The 23602-nt window shown below is 44.0% G+C and overlaps 1 protein-coding gene across 3 annotated transcripts in view; it reads left to right on the forward strand.

The window, feature by feature from the left end:
• Positions 1-23602, forward strand: part of TMEM117 (transmembrane protein 117) — a 345104-nt gene that overhangs the window by 197813 nt on the left and 123689 nt on the right. For all 3 annotated transcript variants that reach the window (XM_034769923.1, XM_034769909.1, XM_034769918.1), the window contains one exon: positions 22375-22472. In XM_034769923.1, coding sequence (XP_034625814.1) covers positions 22375-22472 — 98 coding nt within the window. The remainder of the gene's footprint in view (positions 1-22374; positions 22473-23602) is intronic.

Genomic DNA, 23602 nt, shown 5'->3' on the forward strand with positions numbered 1-23602 from the left:
ACAAAACATTGTTATTCAGAGCCGATAAGGGTCTTTTAACAAGACTTTTCTGGTTTTGTGGAAAAAGTGCAAATAGCCTTGTTTTAATCTAGGAACATTCTGGTCAGTGTACAGCTTGTATCTTTCTGAAAAATTAGACTGTCTGTCTTTATTAAAACTGCTTCATAAAACCCTGGGGAACACAAATTTCAGTCAATAATCATCAGATATAATCATATTTAACTTTCATTTCAGCAGTTCTAGCACATTCACCGGTATTATGCATATGTGCCTATAACACCAATCTGTCTTTTGTTAACCAGTAATTACAGCTGTTTGAAAAAATTATTTTTTTTAATATGAACAGACACATTTTTGCGGTTATTTTCACCAAAACATTCATACTGTTTTTTAACCAGCTATAGAGCTGGCCAAAAATGTACAATGGCATTTGTTTTAACAAAACAAGGGGCACAGTTTTTGCAAAAGTTGTTTCCATTTTTCAACCAGCCCTACTAGTACTTGTTGTTTTCTTGAGATTGCTGTTTAAGTGACAAGATAAGGCAGTGTAGCTATGTATTGTAGCTTCACGTGTAGCCTACTAGTGAATATGTATTACAGGTCATCTTCTGTGCCAATCCATAGAGGTTATGAGTTACTAATTGTGTGTTAGGGAACCTAGAACTTCTTATAGGTGTCTTTTATTATTATTTAAATCCAAATAAAAAATAAATATTAATATAAGTTATATTTTGTCATTTATATTTGCACATTCATTTCCCTACTCAGTTTAACTCTGGTAGATAGCATATAAAATAAATAATATAGTTCCTGGGTTATTGTCAGCTTTAGTGTCTGTCTGCACCTACAAACTATTCCATACAATGAATTGACTCAAACATTTCGATATTTTGTAAGTGTCACAACATTTTTATGAGTTCCACTTCTTCCACCTCCTATACAAAGAAGTCCTGAGTTTGCATCATAGTTTCTGAACAAATGTAAATGCAACAAGTGTAAGTTTTCTATGAATCTATGCATTAAAAGATCACAGTGGCCCTCACATTGGATTTTTATACAACAGGTCTCATGAAAGATAAAACACACATTGCATATTTATTATTACTATTAATTATGTTACTGTAGCATCTAGGGTCCTCAGCTGAAATGCATATGGGTGCCCCATTGGGCTAGGCACAGTACAGACATGTAATAAGAGACTGTCCCTTTCTAAAGAGTCCATTGCAATCTAAATAAACAGGACAGACAAAAGGCTGGGAGGATGGTCTGCAAATCTCATGTTAGTTCCATGGTTCTTGTTTTGTTCTTTAATGGGGTTTTGTTGGGAGGCGATTAAACAGAGACAAAGGAAGGGAGAAGCAACGCTGAAGGGAGATGAAGGGCAAATGGCGAGAAGTTAAAGTGGAGAGACTATGTGGGAAGGATTGAAAGAGGAGTGGAGCAAGCAGTCAACCAATCAGCACAGAGGAAAGGCTTTTCAAAGAGAAGGACTGAAATTTTCTGAAAAGCAGTAGTGTCCAAGGCCCTGCTGCAGCTGCTTGTCTAGGCTCTTGCTGGCTGAGGCTCTGGGTGGCTCTTCCCAGAGTTTTTCTTTCTCGAGCTCACATGCATGGGGCAGCAGGGAGGTTGCAACACAGTTCCGGAGTAGGGGCAGCAGGCCCCAGCCCCATCCCCCCCGTCCCGCTCAGGTCCCGCAGGGGAACGAATGGGCCTGGGCTGCCGATACCTCCGCCCTGGGGCCGCCGCGGGATAGCACCAGCTGGGCAGCAGCCCAGACGCGACTGGCCAGGGGCTGGGCGCAGCGTGCGCGCTGCTGGGTCCCCGCAGCAGGCCCGGGCTCGGGGCGTTCGGGCCCGGGCGCCAGACCTGCAGCCGCAGCTGCTGAGCTTGGCCATCGGCCGCTTCCTCCCCCCGTGGCAGTGGGAGCTGCAGCAGCGGCTGCTCCCAAGTCCCGCTCCCCGGGGGTAGAACAGCCGCCGCCTCGCCCCGCGGGCCACCCCCCTACTCTCCCTACCGCCCGACTGAGTCCTGCCTGCTCGGGGCCAGGCCGGACTCTCACTCACCCTGGCCCCGCGCTCCCCCTGCGTCTCCCAGGCCTCCCTCCAGCGCTTGTGGAGGGAGGAGGAATGGTGAGGCTGGGGAAGAGGCGGGGATTCGGGGAGGGAGCTAATGGGGGGAGGAGGGGGCGGAGGAGGGGCGGGGACAAACAAGGAAATATCGGGACAGTCCCGATAAAATCAGGACATCTGGTCACCCTAGCTGAGGCAGATCCCTACATCGCTTCCCCTGCCCAACTTCAAAAAGGGATGAGCACAAGTATTATGTACCTGCCCAAGGTTATGAGTTCCCTTACTCCCATCCATTCCACCTCCCCCCCGGTGTCACTGGTAATATCTGCTGCCTATGAGAGGGACAGGCAGAGGCATCTGGGTGCAACCCCAAAATCAAAAGACTCAAAAAGGTTAGACCTGTTTGATAGGAAAGTTTATTCTACAGAGGGGTTACAGCTCAGGATTGGAAACCAGCATGCACTTTTGTGCAGGTATGACTTTAACCTTTGGGACTCCACACTAAAATTTAAAGACATGCTCCCAGAAGTTGCTAGGCAGGAGTTGTCCTCCCTAGTGGAGGAGGAGAAAGCTGTAGCAAGGGCCTGGCTGCAGGCTTCTCTGGATGGGGCTGACTCGGCTGCCATGCCATGCCATGCATAGGAGCTACTGGTTGCAGGGAGGAACTTGCTCATTCATAGACTCATAGACTCATAGACATTAAGGTCAGAAGGGACCATTATGATCATCTGGTCTGACCCCCTGCATGCTGCAGGCCGCAAGACCCTTCCCTGTACTCTACCGTTGAAGTCCCCAGTCCTGTGTTTTAGTGACTTCAATCGGCTGAGACCCTCCTGCTAGTGATCCCTGCCCCATGCTGCGGAGGAAGGCGAAAAACCTCCAGAGGCTCGGCCAATCTACCCTGGAGGAAAATTCCTTCCCGACCCCAAATATGGCGATCAGTAATACCCCGAGCATATAGGCAAGAGTCTCTAGCCTGACCCTTGTTGGCCATTATGTTGTTCATGTACCATTGCTTGGTTTTCCTTGACTACTATGTTTTATCATTAAACCATTCCCTCCATAAACTTATCCAACTTAATCTTAAAACCAGACAGGTCCGTCGCCCCCACCGTTTCCCTCGGAAGGCCGTTCCAATATTTCACCCCTCTGATGGTCAGAAACCTTCGTCTAATTTCTAGCCTAAACTTCCCCCCGGCCAGTTTGTATCCATTCGTTCTCGTGTCCACATTAGTACTAAACTGGAATAATTCCTCTCCCTCCCTTGTATTAACCCCTCTGATATATTTAAAGATAGCAATCATATCCCCCCTCAGCCTTCGCTTTGTCAGACTAAACAACCCAAGCTCCTCTAATCTCTTTTCATACGACAGGTTTTCCATTCCTCTGATCATCTTAGTCGCCCTTCTCTGCACCCGTTCCAGTTTGAGTTCATCTTTTTTTAAACATTGGAGACCAGAACTGCACACAGTACTCCAAATGAGGTCTCACCAGTGCCTTATACAACGGAAGCAGGACCTCCCTATCTCTACTAGATATACCTCGCCTAATACATCCCAAGACCGCATTGGCTTTTTTCACCGCCACGTCACATTGCCGACTCATAGTCATCCTGCGGTCCACAAGGACCCCTAGGTCCTTCTCCTCTTCCGTTACTTCTAACCAATGCGTCCCCATCTTGTAACTAAAATTGTTATTATTCGTCCCCAAGTGCATAACCTTACACTTTTTACTATTAAATTTCATCCTATTTCTAATACTCCAATTCACAAGCTCATTCAAGTCTCCCTGCAGAGTATCCCTATCCTCCTCCGAGTTTGCAACTCCTCCCACCTTCGTATCATCCGCAAACTTTATCAGCCCACTCTTGCAATCTGTCCCGAGGTCAGTTATAAATAGATTAAATAAGATGGGTCCCAAAACCGAACCTTGAGGCACTCCACTAGTAACCTCCCTCCAACCCGACAATTCACCCTTTAATACGACCAGCTGCATTCTCCCCATTAACCAATTCCCTATCCACCTCTGGATTTTCATATCGATCCCCATGTTTTTCATTTTAACCAATAGTTCCTCATGGGGTACTGTATCAAACGCTTTACTGAAATCCAGGTAAATTAGGTCCACCGCATTTCCCTTATCTAATAAGTCCGTTACTTTCTCAAAGAAGGAGATCAGATTCGTTTGGCACGATCTGCCCTTCGTAAAACCATGCTGTAATTTATCGCATTTGCCATTAACCTCAAGGTCCTCAACTAGTTTCTCTTTCAGAATCATCTCCAGCACCTTGCACACTACTGATGTTAAACTAACAGGCCTATAGTTACCCGGGTCACTTTTTTTCCCTTTCTTGAAAATAGGAACCACATTGGCTATTCTCCAGTCTAACGGTACTACCCCCGAGTTTACAGATTCATTAAATATAGTCGCTAATGGGCCTGCTATTTCCCGCGCCAATTCCTTCAATATTCTCGGATGAAGATCGTCTGGTCCACCCGACTTAGTCCCATTAAGGCGTTCTAGTTTTGTTTCTACCTCGGATGCGGTAATCCCCCATCCCGTATGCCCCTCTGTAACGGTGCTAGTATCCCTAATACCTTCATTGGCCTCATTAAACACCGATGCAAAATATTCATTGAGATATTGCGCCATGCCTAGATTATCTTTAATCTCCTCTCCGGCTATAGTCTTCAGCGGTCCCACTTCTTCTTTCTTTGCTTTCTTCCTATTTATATGGCTGTAAAACCTCTTACTATTACTTTTAATTCCCCTCGCTAAGTCCAACTCTTCCCGGCCTTTGGCCTTTCTCACTCTATCTCTACATTCTCTGACTTCGCTAAGGTAAGTTTCCTTACTGATCCCTCCCCTCTTCCACTCTTTGTACGCTTTCTGTTTTTTCCTAATCGCCCCTTTCAGCCGGTCGCTCATCCAGCTCGGTCTAAGTCTCTTGCTTAGTAATCTTTTTCCCTTTTTGGGGATACAGGCCTCTGACAGCTCTTGCATCTTTAACTTAAAGTAATCCCAGGCTTCTTCTGCCTTTAGGTCCCTTAATACGTTTGCCCAATCCACTTCCCTTACCAGTCCCCTTAATTTGTTAAAATTGGCCTTTTTAAAATTATAAACCCTAGTCCTTGACTTAATTCTGGTACTCTTTCCATTTAGTTTAAAGTGAATTAGCTCATGATCACTGGAGCCCAAGTTGTCCCCCACTACCACTTCCTCAACAAGGTCCTCACTACTTACCAGAATCAAATCTAAAATGGCCTCCCCCCTCGTCGGCTCAGCTACCACTTGATAAAGGAATTGATCCGCAAGCACATCTAGGAACATCTGAGCCCTATTATTGCTACTAGCGTTTGTTCCCCAATCTATATCCGGGAAGTTAAAGTCCCCCATAATTACACAGTTTCTATTAGTATTTACCTCCCTTAATACATTAAACAATTCCTTATCCATATCCTGGGTCGATCCCGGCGGTCTATAGCACACCCCAAGCACTATCCCCGGAGAGGCTCTAGTAGTACTTTTACCCAGCTTGAGTATTGCCCAGACGGACTCTGTATTATCTATTCCATCCACTATTATTTCTTTACAGCTTATTTCACTATTGACATACAATGCCACCCCCCCCCCCCTTTACCTTTATCCCGGTCTTTCCTAAACAGCGCATACCCCTCCATACCTGTGTTCCAGTCGTGACTGCCATTCCACCATGTTTCAGTTATTCCTACGATATCCGGTTTCAATTCTCGGACCAAGAGCTCCAATTCCTCCATTTTATTACCTAGGCTTCTCGCATTGGTGTACAAACAGCCTAATATATGTCGTTTAGCCTGTCTCCCATTACTAGCACTGTATGTTGCGCTCCTCTTTGTGTTCGTCCCCCCTGTCCCTCCTATGTCCAATCTCATTTCCCCGGCTATGTCTCCTCTTATTACACTCAGCTTTTCAATACCGGAAACTGGCATGGAGATTAACTGTGCATCTCCCAACCATCTCCCCAAACTTCCTAGTTTAAAGCTCTTTTGATAAGATGAGCCAGCCTCCCTCCCAGAAGTCTATTTCCTTCCCTACTCAGGTGAAGCCCATCCCGCGAGAACAGGTGTCTGTCCCCGAAAGCCTCCCAGTGGCCATACATCCCAAAGCCCTCCTTATAGCACCACTCCCTTAGCCAACTATTTATCCTCGCAATCCTATCAGCCCTTTGGTGCCCTTCCCTCGGAACAGGCAGAATCCCACTAAAGATAACCTGAGCCTCTATCTCCTTGAGAGTCTTCCCCAGCCTGGCATAATCTCCCTTGATTCTCTCTAACGAGAACCTAGCCGTGTCATTTGTTCCCACATGAAGGATTATCAAGGGGTTCTTACCTGCTCCTTTCAGGATCCTTTTCAACCGCAGGTCCACATCGCGTATCTTTGCACCCGGTAGACAGCACACCCTTCTGTTCTCCGGGTCCGCCCTGGTCACAGGCCTGTCCAATCTCCTCAGTAAAGAGTCTCCAATTACATACACCTGCCGTCGCCTGGCAACAGTGCGATCTAGTAATCTAGTCTCCGATCCCTCTAGTCCTGACCTGTGTCTGCTCCTATCTTCCCTTATGCTCCCCCTTATGCCTTCCTGTATCCTCTGGTGGCCCATAATTGGTGCTGTCTCCATCAACTCCTCCCCCCTCTCTCTCGGACTAGCCGCTCTTCTCTTCTTCCTCACCCTCCCACCTTCAGTCATCACCTGCTGCCCCTCTACCTCGTTCTCCAAACACTCAAACCTATTCCTGAGTTCTATTCCCCCCTCACTGGCCCTCCTTTTCCTTGGCCTACTTCTCACAGTCACATGCCTCCACTTCCCTGGATCTCCTCCTTCCATTCCCCTCTCGCTGTCATCTACTACTGCCTCCTCCTGCACCCTAGAGCCTTCCTCTTCAGCCCCGCCTTGCCCATCCTCCATCAGCTGCTCAAACCCCCGCCTAAACTCCACCAGGGTCTCTACCTGCATCTCCAGCCCCTTAATCTTTTCCTCCAGTAACACTATAAGGCGACACTTCATACACACATACCTTTGTTCCGGGTCTCCTGCTAGGACTATATACATACCACAGCTTCCACATGCAGCCATCTGCATTTTGTCTGCTGCTGCTGCTTGGCTCATGGCTGCTGCAGTTTCTGCCCACAGCACCTGGGGCCACGGAGCACACGACACGCCCCGCCCTCCTGCCAACTCCCTCTCAAACTCCCCTGTTAGCCGCCCTGTTGGCTGCCGCTGCTCGCAGCTGTACCGCTGCCTGGCTGGGCGGCCGCTTTTATGGGCCCCTTGATCAGCCAAGCCCCGCCCCCTGCTCAGGCCTCGGCGTCCGTCCCAGCACCCAGCCCCTGCCGGCCCCTACAAACCAAAACAAACAAACACACAAGAACACCCAGGAACACCCAGGACAGATGCAAATACAGGTACCTTCTCCTCCAATGAGAACTCCCTCTCAAACTCCCCTGTTAGCCGCCCTGTTGGCTGCCGCTGCTCGCTTTATCAGGAAGCAATTCATCTATGGGAATTTTGCATAGCTCCTTCAATCAACCTCAAGGACTCTTACCTTCAGGGGAGCAGAATGAGTTAGCAGACCACCTAAGCCAGTCATTTTCAAGTCACCATGGTTGGTCACTTCATCCAGATGTAGCCAGGTGCATTTTCCAGCAGAAGGGGACTCCCCAGATAGACCTATCTTCAAACAAGTCCAACAGAAAATGTCACCAATTCTTCCCCCAACAAGATCACAATCCAGGCTCAATCACAGATACCTCCCTGCTATCCTGGACAGAAAAGTTTTTCCCACAATCTCACTCCTCCTATGCAGAGCGCTACCAAAGATCAAGCGGGACTATACCCAGGTTATATGAATAGCCCCAGCATGGCCCTGTCAATACTGGTTCTCCATTCTATTGGACCTCCCAGTTGCAACTCCAATCTCACTCCCATTGCACCGAGATCTGATCTTGCAAGACCATGGTCAGCTGCTCCACCTGAACCTGGCATAGGTCATCTCTGGCCAGAAGCGTCTCTGAACTGCGTGCCATTGCATCCAAACTACCATACACAGTCTTCTGTAAAGATAAGGTGGACTTATGCCCTTATCTGAATTTTCTCTCTAAAGTAGTTTCAAATTTTTATATCAATCAATTTACTTACCTGTTTTTTACCCCAAACCACATGCAAATAGGGATGAGCAATGGCTACAGATATTGGGTGCTAGATGAGCACTTGTGTTCTACTTAGACAGGACCAAATCATTTAGCCGGACATCCAACCGTTTGTGGCTATAACAAACAGAATGAAAGGTCCTACAATTTCCTCACAGAGAATTTCATCTTGGATAACTTCCCGTATCCATGCTTGTTATGATGTGGCAGGCATTTCACCACCAGACGAGCTGATTGCACACTCCACAAGATTGCAAGCATCCTCAACAGAATTCCTAGCGCAGATCCTTAAGCAGCAACCTGGTCATCGGTGCACACATTATCTTCCCACTATGCTATCACCCAATACTCCAGAGATGCTGATGATTTGCTTGAACTATGCTACTGTCTGTGTACGTGTACTCCAATCCTTCTGCCTATATTATTGTCTGGGAGTCACCAAGAGTGGTATGAACAGGTGCAATCACTTGAAGTATTAAAAACGGTTACTAATATTTTGTGAATGTTGTTCCTTGAGATGTGTCCATTGCACGATCCACCCTCTGACCCCTCTACATTGGCGTTTCCAGAAAGAAGGAACTGAGGGAGCTTAGGGTCTGCTGGGCCCTTTGTACCGACGTCAGCGACGCAAAGCAGCAGAGGGTTCTCAAGCTGCCCCAAGGGGCATAAGCGCCGACTCTGTGGGTGCTCCGGGGCTGGAAAAATTAGTGGGTGCTCTGCACCCACCAGCTCCCCTCCCTACCCCCCCGCCCCATCTCATCTCCTCCTCCTCCCCTGAGCACGCCATGTCCCTGCTTCTCTGCCTACCTCCCAGCGCTTGCTGCTGCAAAACAGCTGTTTCACAGTGTAACAAGCTCCGGGAGGGAGTGGGGAGGAGCAGGAACACGGTGCGCTCGGGGGAGGAGGCGGGGAAGAGGTGGGGCCGGGGCTGGGACTTTGGGGAAGGGATTGGAATGGGGGCGGGAGGGGCGAGGCAAAGGTGGAGTCAGGGTGGGGCCGAGGGCAAAGGGGGGTCAAGCACCTATGCCAACGGGTACCACTGATGGAAAAATTTCCAGCAACTGTGCATGGGGTGCATGCACACCAGCAGTGCAATGGACATGTGCAACATAGTTTGAAGAACAGTTACAAAAGGTTAGCAATTGTTTGGGTTTTATTGAAAAATGGAATTTCCAAGAAGTTATAGCATAAGAGTTATGATAACATCATACGAGTAGCATGTGACAGTGTGAACGGAAAAACTGTTTTTTAACCTACATGCTGTAGGTTATTTAAGCATACTTGTATTTACTGTAAGTATCATTTAAGCTAAATTTCATGAAAACATTGGGGAAAATATGGTGTTTGCTTAATCTACATAAATAGAACAGCAGATCTGGTTGGGGGCAGAAGGAGGGGGTAGCAAATTTGAGTCAGATGAGAATAAGTGAATTCAGCACTAAAAAAAATAATTTTTTATATGTGTGAGAGGCAAGAAGGTCAAAACTTAAGACAGGCAAAGGAAGGCAGTCAAGTCTTGCTATTCTCCAAGGTATTATATTAAATGTAAACAGCTTACCAGCAGGATCGGAAGCTGCTTAGCAACATCATTAGTACAGGATTTTAAAATGATTGGGGAATATTTTGTTATTGTTTTATATATAAGGAAAGGCAGCATTTAAAATATTGATCCTAAACCCTTAAAAATGATGAAATGAGAAAAAGGGAATGCCTGGATAAAATGTTGGCGTCAACAAGTTTTCAACTAAATACCAACCAGACATGATTTTCAACAGAAGGTGCACAATCCTATGCAAAACACTGATTAAAATGCTTAATCAAGTAAGCTGAGATGACAAACAAAACCAGCTGTAGAGCAAAGATTGTACCATATCAGCTGTGCACACAGGATGGCCTAGACCTGGGAATTGTCCACACTGGAGAAGTCATAATGTTGAAAATTATTGTTCAAAACAGAATCTGATAAAAATCGACATTTCACCATGTTGATAGTGCAGCATTTTAAAAATTGTGGCATCTGAAGTCTTGAGAGGCACATTTTCTGTTTGTGCGAAGGTGGTCCCTCTTCATGCTGGGATATTCTCTTTTGTTTGTTTTCTGAAAGCACACTTTGGTTGGCATTACAGCATATTCTATGAATCTACATAAGGCAAAGATGCATTTTAATGAGCGACCATTAGTTGAGTTGATATGACTTTGTGTATGGACAATAGAAGAAGAACATGTCAAACAAATGACCAGTAGCTGTGTAGCAGCGAGGTAGTGTTGCTTGCTCTTTTCCAAATGTCATCAATGAGTATCAACTATCCCCATTCCCTATGGGATGAATGTTTGCAAACTGGCAATGGACAGTGTGAAGCATGGGGGGAACCCTGAGAAGTCACTGATTTGGGATTTATGTAGGAATTTTCCAATTTCAAGTTAAAGTGTAACATGAAAATAGTCTTATTTTGGAATCTTAGTAGCATCTACATAGTTAGGATTGTTTTCTAAACTGGGCTTAAAATAAGGAATACATTCCTTTGTTGTCTCTAAAAGCAGGTGGCCTCTCAATGTGAAATTTCACACCAGGATAATTTTTATTCTCTTCTAATTTTTTGTGGCCCTGGTACCACCATTCCGTCACGCTCTTTTCTGAACTAGTAGCGCAAACATCCACAACTAATAGTATAGGGGATACTTTGGTAAAGCGATGTTTGGAGTAGGGTGAGCTGAGGGGTGGCACCTAAGAGCGCAGTGTGCATAGACGCTGACTGCATGGGTGCTCTGGGGCTGGAGCACACACGGGGAAAAAGTAATGGGTGCTCTGCACCTACCAGCAGCCAAGCTCTCCGCTCCTCGCCTACTTCTCCCCACCCCGAGTGCGCCATGTCCCCGCTCCTCCTCCTCCTCCCTCCCAGCACTTCCCTCCTCCCCCCGCCGCCTAACAGCTGTTTGGTGGTGCTTAGGACTTTCCGTGAGGGAGGGGGAAGAGCAGGGATGTGGCACACTCAGGGGAGGAGGCAGAGAAGAGGCAGGGCAGGGGCAGAGACATTGGGGAAGGAGTGGAATGGGGGTGGGGCGAGGGCAGTGCAGGGGCTGGAAGAGGCGGTGCAGGGGTGGAGCCAGGGGTGGGGCCAGGGGTGGGCAGGGGTCGAGCACCCACTGGGCCGAAGGGAAGTCACTGCCTATGGCAGTGTGTGGTTTGTGGTGTACGGTAGTTGTAATGGTAAACTGCAGTCCTACGGCTGGAAGAACACAGGATTCAGACCGATAAGTGGCTTAACTTTTCATTTCCTTGATTTTTGTAAGGTTAATGTCAGGTGTGTTGTTTGTGCAGCAACATTAGAAACTTCATGACAAAGTTTTTTTAATATATTACTATTATTGGTATTGCGGTGGTACGCATGATTGGAGATGCTGTGTGCTAGGTGTTACCAAACACATGTATACATGCTGCCTTCCTTGAAGAACTTACAATAAAATTTAAGAAAGGGGGCACGCGTGCAGACACCCACCCACACACCCACACAAAAGAATCCGAAGGAAGAGGACAGGGCGGATAAGAGTAACTGTCATTTGCCATACGGTTACATGGGCTAGCAATGTGCTAACTTGCTAGTTTTGAAACCTTTACATTTTTTTATTAACATTTAAAATTTGTTTATCAAATCACAATCCCCTGAGGCCTGCAACATTTCCTCTACACATATAAGAGTAAGCCCTGGTCTACATTAGAAAATTAGGTTGGTTTAACTATGTCAGTCAGGGGAAGAATTTTCCATCTACCTAGCTACTGGCTCAAAGGGAGGTGAATTACCTATGCTAGTGGGAGAACCCCTCATCAGCATAGCTAGTGTCTATACTAAAGCACCGACTCTTGTGGTTTTATTATGAGTTTTAGGTATTTTTCTTGAAGCCCCAGGTCCTGATATCACGTGTATATGTGAAAATCTGAGCTTCCATTTAAAAGAAAAAATAATTTTCTGTACTTCATGGTTGCAGAGAAAACCTGAACCTTAAAGGCTCAAAAGAGAGACTGCAAATAAAACGAAACCTCAAAAAATTGTTTTGTAAAAAATCATGATTTTTAAGGAAGTCTTATGATATTTTCTGGGTGGCAATTATTGCTATGTTTAGAACAGGAAATGCATCCAATATTTAGGCACTGTAGTGTGGTAACCATTGGTAAAAGTTGACATTAATGGAGGAATCACTCTTTGCTTAACAATTAATCCCCTCAGCTCCCTAATCAGAGAAAAGTAACAGAAAGGACGAATTCCTCCAATTTTTGTGTCTTTTTCTTAAGGATGCCGGTAACTAAGCGCAGTATTCCAGGTGGAGTCTTAGAGGAGCTGCTGTTTCTTGCTGTCTCACAAGGGTCCCTATCTGTAGTCTGAGCCTCAAATCATTGTCTTTCTTTGGTGCCAGTTTTACAGGCCTTAATTGTTTGCCTGGACTATTTTTAAATAAAGAGTCTTACATTGAAAGTGGTTTGTCATTTTCACATGCCAGTGTTCTGAGTCAGTTTACCAACTGGGGTACATGTGACAGTGTAATAGTCTCAAGATTATTGGGTATATTCAGTAAGAATGAAGAACAGTATCAGCGGAAGCTTGGTTTCCATGCAGCACCTTTGTTCCCAGAAGTCAGACATTAGAGTAGCTTTTAAAAAGTGGGATTGACTGATTTATATGGAGGGTTTGCCTTTGCTCCAAGGGCAGTATTTCTTCGGACGTGTAATAAGATATTGCTTAATATAGGGATTTCTAAATTGTTAAGGCTTTTGTTTTTGACTGTGGTTGTAGTTTCTATACACATGGGTAATTAAAAACAATATTAATGTTGCACATATGTAATTTAAAGGATATTTGGCAAAGGCTTGTGATCTGAACAGAAATTCATTTAGTTGTCTAATTCCCTCTTGTGCGATAAAGGCAATGCTGAAGAGAGGCTTGGGAAAGGTTGCAAAATGTGTTGCATAAGTACCTGCAGTTTATTTTTTGTTGACAGCTTCCATTTGCTGGTTACACTTTGTAACTAGAAGCTAGTTATTTGCAGAATATTCACAGCACATTATCTAAATTTCTGTTAAGCTCTTGTATACAGTGTTGTGGTAACTGGTCCCATGATATTAGAGAGGCAAGGCAGGTGAGGTAATATCTTTTATTGGACCAACTTCTGTTGGTGAGAGAGAGAAGCTTCAGAGTTTACACAGAGCTCTTCCTCACATTTGGGAAATGTACTCAGAGTGGCATAGCTAAATACAAGGTAGAACAGATAGTTTAGCATAAGTAGATAGCACATATTTCAAGAAACCATTCAAGGTCAAGTGGCCAGTTAACACCTCTCCAATCATAGAGGGGAAAGGAGAAAATTAAAAAAAACTGAGTGGAGGTGTGTGTGGGTGTGGGGGCTGTTAAATAGATTGTTGTAATAAGCCATAAATACAATCCCTATTCATGCATGATTCCCCCCCCCCCCCCCCCCCCCCGCCGTTTTCCCCTCCTCCCCCCAAAGAGTGGAGACGTGTTAATTGGCCGATAAAGGAGGACAATAAAGGATATGGCTCTGAACTCTGTGTTTATGCTGTAGGAACCTTCCTCCAGGGACTAGTTCTTGTATTTGGTTCCTAGGTGCTATAATGATTGGCACACTATAAATACACACCTGGATGGTTGCCAAGTCTCACAAGATAATAAAGCTGCAGTGCCTTTCAAAACAAGCCCAAGCTGCCCCAAACAAGCCAATCCCGTTTCGATTAGCACCGGTCTGCATCCACAGTGCCACCGGCCGACCACTGGAACAGACATAATATCACCAGTCCCCCAAAAGATACCCCCCCAGTGGTGCACCACGGCACCCGAAATGCCCCAAGAGTCACTGACCAACAACGGTGGCATGGTGCCACTCCACTCTCCCCCACAGCCCCGTGGCCCAAGCTATGCTGTAGCTCCCCCACCCCGCTTTACCACCCCCCACCCCCCCCCCCACCCCCCCCCCACAGCTTGCCTCCCCCCTGCCCCTCGCAGCTCCCCTGATACACCTCCCTGTGCTAGTGCACAAGCATTGCAGAACCAGCAGCCAGCGAGGGCAGGCAAATTGCAGGCTGCTGCTGCTGCAGCCTGCCAACCTACTGTTATCAGCCCCCCGTCCCAAACCACAATCCCCCCATACTAAACCAACCAACCAAATCCCCTGTAACTAGTAGTGCAGGCAGGAGGTAGCCCGTGGAGAGAGAGTAGGCACTGGAAGGACATGCAAGAAGCAAGCACATGCAGCAATCTCACAATGACACTCAAAGGGAGAGGAACCCATCCCAAGGTGAGTGAGTGAGCTGGCTCCCTCCAGCTCACATAGATGGAGCGTGGACAGGCTGGGCCGCCCCCCGCCCGGGTTCCTGGTTCCCTCCTTGGCCTGCTATTGCCATGTCAATCGGGCTGACCTGGAGCATTGGCCCTGGGGCTGTTAGTCTCCAGATCCTGATTTCTTCCCATCCCCTTTCTTTTGGTGTTGGGAGAGGGATTGTGCAACCAGGAGCCAATCACAGTCTCTGGCGGGCAATTAAAGATAAAATCAGAAGCCATACCTCCCAGAAAAGCCCAAAAGGAAAGCCAAAACAAGCAACAAGCTACTTAAAAAGCCAAAAAAGCCTAGAAATGAGTAACAAGCGACTCAAAGAAATGATAAGCCTAGTCTGCTTAAACCAAGCGGAAATTGGCTTTTTCTTGGCAAGCCTGAATAGGTTCCTGGGAGGAAAAAAGGATGGATAGTCCCATATGTATTGTGTAGCCTTGGTCTATAGAAGACCTGGTTCAATTCTCTTTTCAACCAGAGATGTCCTGTGTGACTTTGAGCAAGTCACTTAGCCTCTCTGTGCCTCAGTTTCCTATCTGTAAAGTGGGGATTATACCACTTGCCTTCCGTAGAGGGCTGTTACATTAAAGATTGTGAGGTGCTCAGATACTACATTTTGGGGGGCATATTAGTACATAAGCCAAACAAAGGGAAAAGTGCCTTTAGGACAAAAGGAAACCCTCAGAGTCTCGAGGTGTAGAATGTTCTAGCTCCCTGATTTCCATGGGATTAGAAGGAAAACATAGAATCATAGAATCATAGAATATCAGAGTTGGAAGGGACCTCAAGAGGTCATCTAGTCCAACCCCCTGCTCAAAGCAGGACCAATTCCCAGCTAAATCATCCCAGCCAGGGCTTTGTCAAGCCGGGCCTTAAAAACCTCCAAGGAAGGAGACTCCACCACCTCCCTAGGTAACGCATTCCAGTGTTTCACCACCCTCCTAGTGAAATAGTTTTTCCTGATATCCAACCTGGACCTCCCCCACCGCAACTTGAGACCATTGCTCCTTGTTCTGTCATCTGCCACCACTGAGAACAGCCGAGCTCCATCCTCTTTGGAACCCCCCTTCAGGTAGTTGAAGGCTGCTATCAAATCCCCCCTCATTCTTCTCTTCTGGAGACTAAACAATCCCAGTTGTCTCAGCCTCTCCTCATAAGTCATGTGCTCCAGACCCCTAATCATTTTTGTTGCCCTCCGCTGGACTCTTTCCAATTTTTCCACATCCTTCTTGTAGTGTGGGGCCCAAAACTGGACACGGTATTCCAGATGAGGCCTCACCAATGTCGAATAAAGGGGAACGATCACGTTCCTCGATCTGCTGGCAATGCCCCTACTTATACAGCCCAAAATGCCGTTAGCCTTCTTGGCAACAAGAGCACACTGTTGACTCATATCCAGCTTCTCGTCCACTGTGACCCCTAGGTCCTTTTCAACAGAACTGCTACCTAGCCATTCGGTCCCTAGTCTGTAGCAGTGCATGGGATTCTTCCGTCCTAAGTGCAGGACTTTGCACTTGTCCTTGTTGAACCTCATCAGGTTTTTTTTCTGCCCAATCCTCTAATTTGTCTAGGTCCCTCTGTATCCGATCCCTACCCTCTAGTGTATCTACCACGCCTCCTAGTTTAGTGTCATCTGCAAACTTGCTGAGAGTGCAGTCCACACCATCCTCCAGATCATTAATAAAGATATTAAACAAAACCGGCCCCAGGACCGACCCTTGGGGCACTCCACTTGAAACCGTCTGCCAACTAGACATGGAGCCATTGATCACTACCCGTTGAGCCCGACGATCTAGCCAGCTTTCTATCCACCTTACAGTCCATTCATCCAGCCCATACTTCTTTAACTTGGTGGCAAGAATACTGTGGGAGACAGTATCAAAAGCTTTGCTAAAGTCAAGAAATAACACATCCACTGCTTTCCCCTCATCCACAGAGCCAGTTATCTCATCATAGAAGGCAATTAGGTTAGTCAGGCACGACTTCCCCTTCGTGAATCCATGCTGACTGTTCCTGATCACTTTCCTTTCCTCTAAATGTTTCATAATTGATTCCTTGAGGACCTGCTCCATAATTTTTCCAGGGACTGAGGTGAGGCTGACTGGCCTGTAGTTCCCCGGATCCTCCTTCTTCCCTTTTTTAAAGATGGGCACTACATTAGCCTTTTTCCAGTCATCTGGGACCTCCCCCGATCGCCATGAGTTTTCAAAAATAATGGCTAATGGCTCTGCAATCTCACCCGCCAACTCCTTTAGCACCCTCGGATGCAGCGCATCCGGCCCCATGGACTTGTGCACGTCCAGTTTTTCTAAATAGTCCCGAACCACTTCTTTCTCCACAGAGGGCTGGTCACCTTCTCCCCATGCTGTACTGCCCAGTGCAGCAATCTGGGAGCTGACCTTGTGCGTGAAGACAGAGGCAAAAAAATCATTGAATACATTAGCTTTTTCCACATCCTCGGTCACTAGGTTGCCTCCCTCATTCAGTAAGGGGCCCACACTTTCCTTGATTTTCTTCTTGTTGCTAACATACCTGAAGAAACCCTTCTTGTTACTCTTAACATCTCTTGCTAACTGCAACTCCAAGTGTGATTTGGCCTTCCTGATTTCACTCCTGCACGCCTGAGCAATATTTTTATACTCCTCCCTGGTCATTTGTCCAATCTTCCACTTCTTATAAGCCTCTTTTTTGCGTTTAAGATCAGCAAGGATTTCACTGTTTAGCCAAGCTGGTCGCCTGCCATATTTACTATTCTTTCTACACATCGGGATGGTTTGTTCCTGCAACCTCAATAAGGATTCTTTAAAATACAGCCAGCTCTCCTGGACCCCTTTGCCCTTATAGAAATCTGCTGCTCCAATCTAATAGGAATGGATCTTTAACAAAAATCTTTGTCCGTCCTTGCTCTGAAGGAGAATAGAGGGCATTTTTGATGGCTGTTAGTTATGAAGAGGTGTATTGATTGAACCCTCTTTCTGAGCAGTAAGTCCACTACATACTGCGTCAGAGATCACTCATGCTGACCTTATAGTCTGTGATTTAATGTGTTCATTAATATGTTATCTGTCCTTTCAGGTACAGAGCCATTGGATACACTCAGTGTCCCAAGCATTGTTACCGCAGAGTCAGAGCTTTCAGACAAAGTAGTTGGGAATGGGCACTCCTTGTTTGTTGACATAAAATGTTGCTGTGGTGTTGTCTGTTAGAACGGTGCTTAATTAGAGATAGGAAAGATCTCAGAATCCATCATATGCTTTTAATTCTAGAGTGTTCTGATGGACCATGGCTTCCAATTATTCCATCCTCTCTCTACTGTTTAATTCTTGAGGTGTGCGCCTCACCCAATTTGATGACCAGGTGATGACTACTACGAATGAAATACTGAAGGAAACTCCAGTGAGCTCATTGTTCGCTAGTTCAGGCATTTCCAAACATTTTCATAGGGTAGTTCACTTCCCAATAAGAGAGATTGTCTCATAGTCCATTTTCCTTCCAGTTTACACCTACTGCAGTTCTTTGCATGGAAAAGGGGCTGTTACGAAAGCATTTAATAGATTTTAATTATTTTAAAATGCATTTTAGCAGCTGGAAACAAAGATGATGAGCCAGCACTATTTAACAAACTGCTCTCCACAGACGACCAGCAATTGCTCCAACGACTACAATGTGGGAACATCTGCTTTAGTTCCTACCCAGGAAGAGGTTTAAAGATTTTCGAAGGAATGGTCAAAAGTGTCCCCATGTTGTCCTTGTTTAGAGTTTTATTTGCAGCTAGCCTGTTTGTAACAGGCTGTCAGTGTTTGTCTGAAACACCTGTTAGCAGGTGATTTTACTGTGAAAGAATTAAGTGGGTCTGGTGATTCACTGAGGTAGGGATCTAATTACTGTACCTTTGAAGTGACTTTATTGGGAGGGTGTGGTCTGAGCAGCACTGAGGGAAGACCTCTAAGAGCAGCTAAAGCTGATAGAAGGAGCAAGCTAATCTTATGGTATTTTATTGTTGCTTTCTTTGTTAATAAAGTAAAACATCAGAAGAAGAATAAATTTGGACTTTACAATGTGAGCTGAGGTCATAGCACAGATTTGGAAAAGTTCCTGTTTGCAGTTATTTGTTATGCTGTTTCTCTGATAGCATCTTGTAGGATTCTCTCTGCCCCTGCTCTGTCCCCTCAGAGTTGGGAGTTGTGCTTTTGAGCTGTGTTCACACCTTGGTTTTTCATTTGTTCTTTGAGGCACATGTTTTGATCTTATGTTGATCATTTTAAATTGAGATTTTTCCTCCTGGGAGCTTCACCTTCCACTCAGTCAAAGGGACAGACTGGAATATTCAGAAAGCAGCATTTATACTCAGCAGGGGGCGCGGTTTGCAATACTGCCTTGCTATCATAGCCCTCAAAGGTCAAAAAACCTTAAGAACTAGGGAAGTTCTGCCAATCTCACACTAAGCCAGGAGTGAGAATCCTGCAAGATATCTTCTAAGAAGCAGAATTGCACAATAATTTTCTCTGTCTGCTGTAGGTGATGTAATAAGAAAGAAGTGGTTTGACCAGTGGCGAAGGTAGTTTTATGAAAAATTGATGCAATTTTAAGAATAAATAAATAATTAGCTTTCCTGTATCACTTTTCATATGAGCATCTCAAAACACTTTACAAAGATGGGTAAGTATCATTATACCCATTTTCTACATGTTTTCTATTGGTAATTGTATTATCTGGTAGTGGTATTTCCCATAACAACTGTTCAACTCAAAATCAAAATTTCCTGCTTTTACATGGTTGCAGTGTACCATGTCACAGCGGGCCGTCCGTTTTTGTTAATCTTAAACTAACATTTGTGACTCATAAGCATTTCTGCATATTTGACCTAATGATAAAGAGAAATGTGCCACTAAACTATTGCTGGATTATCCTCCTAGATAATGTGCAGTCACATTGATATTTGTGTCTTGTAAAATGAAGTTTGTGGTTCGATAAGGTAGTACAAGAAATGCCAATTTTATTTTTCACTGAACAAGCATCTGACTGTGCACACCATGTAATTGTAGTTTGTAAGCCTTTATAGACAATACCCATTTTTCTAATGGAATGTTAAGTGAAACATAGGAACACATTTATGCATAGAAAGCCATACATTTTTAAATTGTGTCAGTATAAACAAACAATGTTAATCCAGTATCACATTCCTAGTTCTTTCATAGTTATAGATACAAAATTAATTTATTAATGGATATTTTTCAAGTGGCTTTTCCCATTTTATCTTGATTATACAAGATACATACATAGAATGATTGAAGAATGCAAGAATTGCACATCATGGAACATCTATTCCGCAGTATACACAGCATTTTTCCAGATAGTCTGAGCTAATAGAGATGAATGTTTGCCAGGCAGTGCACTGGATTTTGAGATGTGAAGAGAGAAATAAATTCTTCAACTTGTAGAAAACAAAAGGTTTGAATTTTTGTTTTTTTGCCAGTGCTGGTGGAAGTTAAAACAACTTGCTGCTATTATATCGATCCTATCCAAACAAAATTATTTATATTGTGACAAAGCTAAGTACCTTCCTCCCATGCACCATTTTCCACAATGACTGTCCTTGACCACCACCAGAAAATGAATTTGATTTCTCTAATGCAAAAGGTAATTGGATTTTTCTTTATTGAATGCATCCCTTTAATGACTGTCTTTGCTTCTGCCAATTTAGCTGCAAGTGACCTGACATTGATCTGATGATAAGACTTAAAATAAATGCTGGAGCTAAGAGATGAAAAAGACCAGCTGTCTGATATCAGAATGAACATTTCCTGCCTCATCTTGCCATTTTCCTCAGCAAATGTCACTTACTTGAATGCCATTCTTATAAAACACGCTGCTGTAATAACTGGTCACACAGCTGCGGATTGCTTCCTTCTAGCAAATATAATAAGTATTTCCCAGAAAGTACTCTGGAGAAAACATTTTGAAAATTGAATAAAACCCACCCGGTAATCATCTGTTTCCTTGCAATATTTATTACTGTACAGAATCTTCCTGGAACTGGAAAAGTATTGCTGAATGAAATTAATTAAATCTTTAGAGGGGCCTTTTAAGCATTAAATATGTATCCAAATATTTATTTAGTTAACCTTGGTGGTCTTATTAAGATAAAAACTATCATAACATGGGTGACTGGAGAAAGGAATTACCAGAGGAAAACCATTGGAAATGGTAGTATTTCAGTATACAATCAATTCTTCAAGCTAAGAGTGATAGAATCCTGGAGTACATATTTGTTTATATACCATATATGCTTAAAGTTTTCATCATCATTAGGACCCAGTTCTGCAATGTGTTGAACACCTTCACCCCCTGAGGTCTGAGAACCCTAAAGTTGAGAGATGAATTTGATTCATATGTGGCTTTGATTTAAACCAGGCATCAGCAATCTTTGGCATGCGGCCCATCAGGGAAATCCGCTGGTGGGCAGGGACGGTTTGTTCACATGCAGCGTCTGCAGGTTCGGCCAATCGCAGCTCCCACTGTCCGTGGTTCGCCATTCCAGGCCAATGGGGGCTGTGGGAATCAGTGAATGCCAAAGGTTGCCGATCCCTGATTTAAACATAGGATTTGTGTTCCCTTTGATAAACATTATAAAATGTCTTTGAATGAAAATACTAATTCACATGCTAGCTGATTAAATTAGAAAACCCAAACAAAAACAACTCCATGCTTCAAAAATAAACCAGGAAGAAAATACAAATAGAAAATTCTCCGTAAAACTGGGTTCTATTTGGAAGTGAGTAAAACTAGGGGTTTTCTGTTGAAATCTCTTTAGGAGTTACTTTTATATTTATTAAAGCAATTAATAGTTTAAACAGTGTAGTGATGCTAGTGGCAGATAAACATTTGTTTTACTGCATTTCACAGCAAGTACTGTATACTGATTTCTTTTTTTAAACTTGTGTATGTTTTCCCCACCACTGGGTTTTCTAAATAGCATGGTGGATGAAATTACTATACTGTAGTTTTCAATACTTCATAAGTGTTAATCTGAAAAAAAGGATATGGATTTTTAACACGCCCAAAGATCATGGATATCCAAATCCATTGCTTTAGTTCAGGCCCATTTCTAATTCTTTTTGTAAATCATCCAAAAGTAGTATGTGTGTATGGGTCTCTGGGCAGAGTCTGACAGATGGTCCGTTTAAATATGAGTTCTGAAAATTAGAATAAGCATTTCAATTTTTAAATATCATGTAAGAGAACAGCACAGGTTTTAGGGTCATATATGGCCTTTACTCTGTGTGTACATTTCTCTTTGGCATCTGGGATCGAGAGCAGATCGAGGGTAGCATATGGCCCTTACTGCACAAGCTTCCCTGGCTTCAACACCCTGGACTGCAATTCAGATTTCATAGCCAAAATTCTCCCGATACTATGCTTGTAGAACTTGGACTTACCTCCCCAGCTGGACTGGAACTGTACTGTTTGCCTTCTTCATATGGCTATGACGAAAGTAACCTACATCCATTTTTTCTTAGATCTCATAAGTAACTTGCTCATTTACATTAGCACATCTCTCAGGAAGGTGTACAAACCAGTTCTAGAAGGCAGACCAGAGTTCATGTAGGTTTTGAATAAGAGAGCTGCAGATAATATCTTTGTTCAGATTTTCAGCTTAGCTGTCGTTACAAATGTTGATTAGAATGATCTGAAGTGAAAAACCTTTTGTAATCTAAAAATTTGTGTTTTTAAACTTTGTGACTCTGATTTAAACCTAAATGATTTCCTTCTTCCTCCATAGGTCACTGATATGATGCTTCAGGACAAGCCCTACCCTGACTGGGGGAAGTCTGCCAGAGCTTTCTGGAAGAAAGGGAATATTAGGATCATTTTATTCTGGTAGGAAAACAGTAAAATCAAATTATTGAAGTGAGCCTTGAATAGACATCCAAACCTCTGCCAAAGTACCCTCTAACGCTCTATGTCAGTGAAGAACTTTGAAGTGAATACATGATAAGAATAAAACTGGTAAAGGATTTAAGCTATATTTTCTAACAAAATATCATACAATATTTGTCAGCCTGTTAAAGCAATTTTTATGTGAATAAAAAAGCTTTACGGCAATTTAAATCAATGCTGCATATGCATGAAGACCCTCTAATACGAATATATGACATATGAGCCAAATTTTAAAATTGCCTCAACCTGGCTTCCATTTTTTGTCCAGGCAGTTGTGGGTACAAAAGTGTAGGATCAAAATTGCTGGCACATATGATAACATTAAGATGTCCAATTACCTGTTTGTCCCTGTATATAAGTTAACTAGACACCTAAATGCCCTCTCATGTGCTTGCAGTTAAATGTGGTAACATTTTGCATTCACAAGTGAATGTGAACACAAAAATAGATTGGGCCCATAGCATATTGTCAAAGACATAAAAAGGATAATACATTCTTCAGATATAGGAAGCCTATGAGAATATCAGTGGGTGTTATTCTAGCAAATGATAAAGGGAGAAATTCAGGAGGTTATGTTGTAGAGAAGCTAAATGATTTCTTTGCATCAGTGCTCACCAGAGAGGATACTGGGATACTTACTTTTTTTCCAGGTAATAAAGACATGATACCATAAGAAATGGGGCTGTCAAAAAGAGGAGACACCCAGGAGTTCTGGTGTAACTTAAAAATGAAGGGGCCAAGCTAACAAAAATATGCAGCTCTCATTAAAATCAAGTATACTGGAGGACTAAGGGTTAATATATGTTGTACCTGTTTTGTTTTGTTTTTAAAGTGATGGAATGATTCTGGCAATGACCAACCACTGACAGTTCAGTACCAGGTAATCTGATTGAAATGATAATTAAGAATAAAATATATATAAAAAAATCCTTAGACTAACATATGATAAAAGAAACCAGCATAGCTTTTCTAAAGGAAAATAATCCCTCTCTGATCTATAAGAACTCTTTTGAGCATGTCAGGAAAATAGTAGATGAAGGAGAATTGGTGGATCTAATGTATTTGGATTT

This window comes from Trachemys scripta, chromosome 1 (assembly GCF_013100865.1).
Source record: "Trachemys scripta elegans isolate TJP31775 chromosome 1, CAS_Tse_1.0, whole genome shotgun sequence".
Classification (NCBI taxonomy): Eukaryota; Metazoa; Chordata; order Testudines; family Emydidae; genus Trachemys; species Trachemys scripta.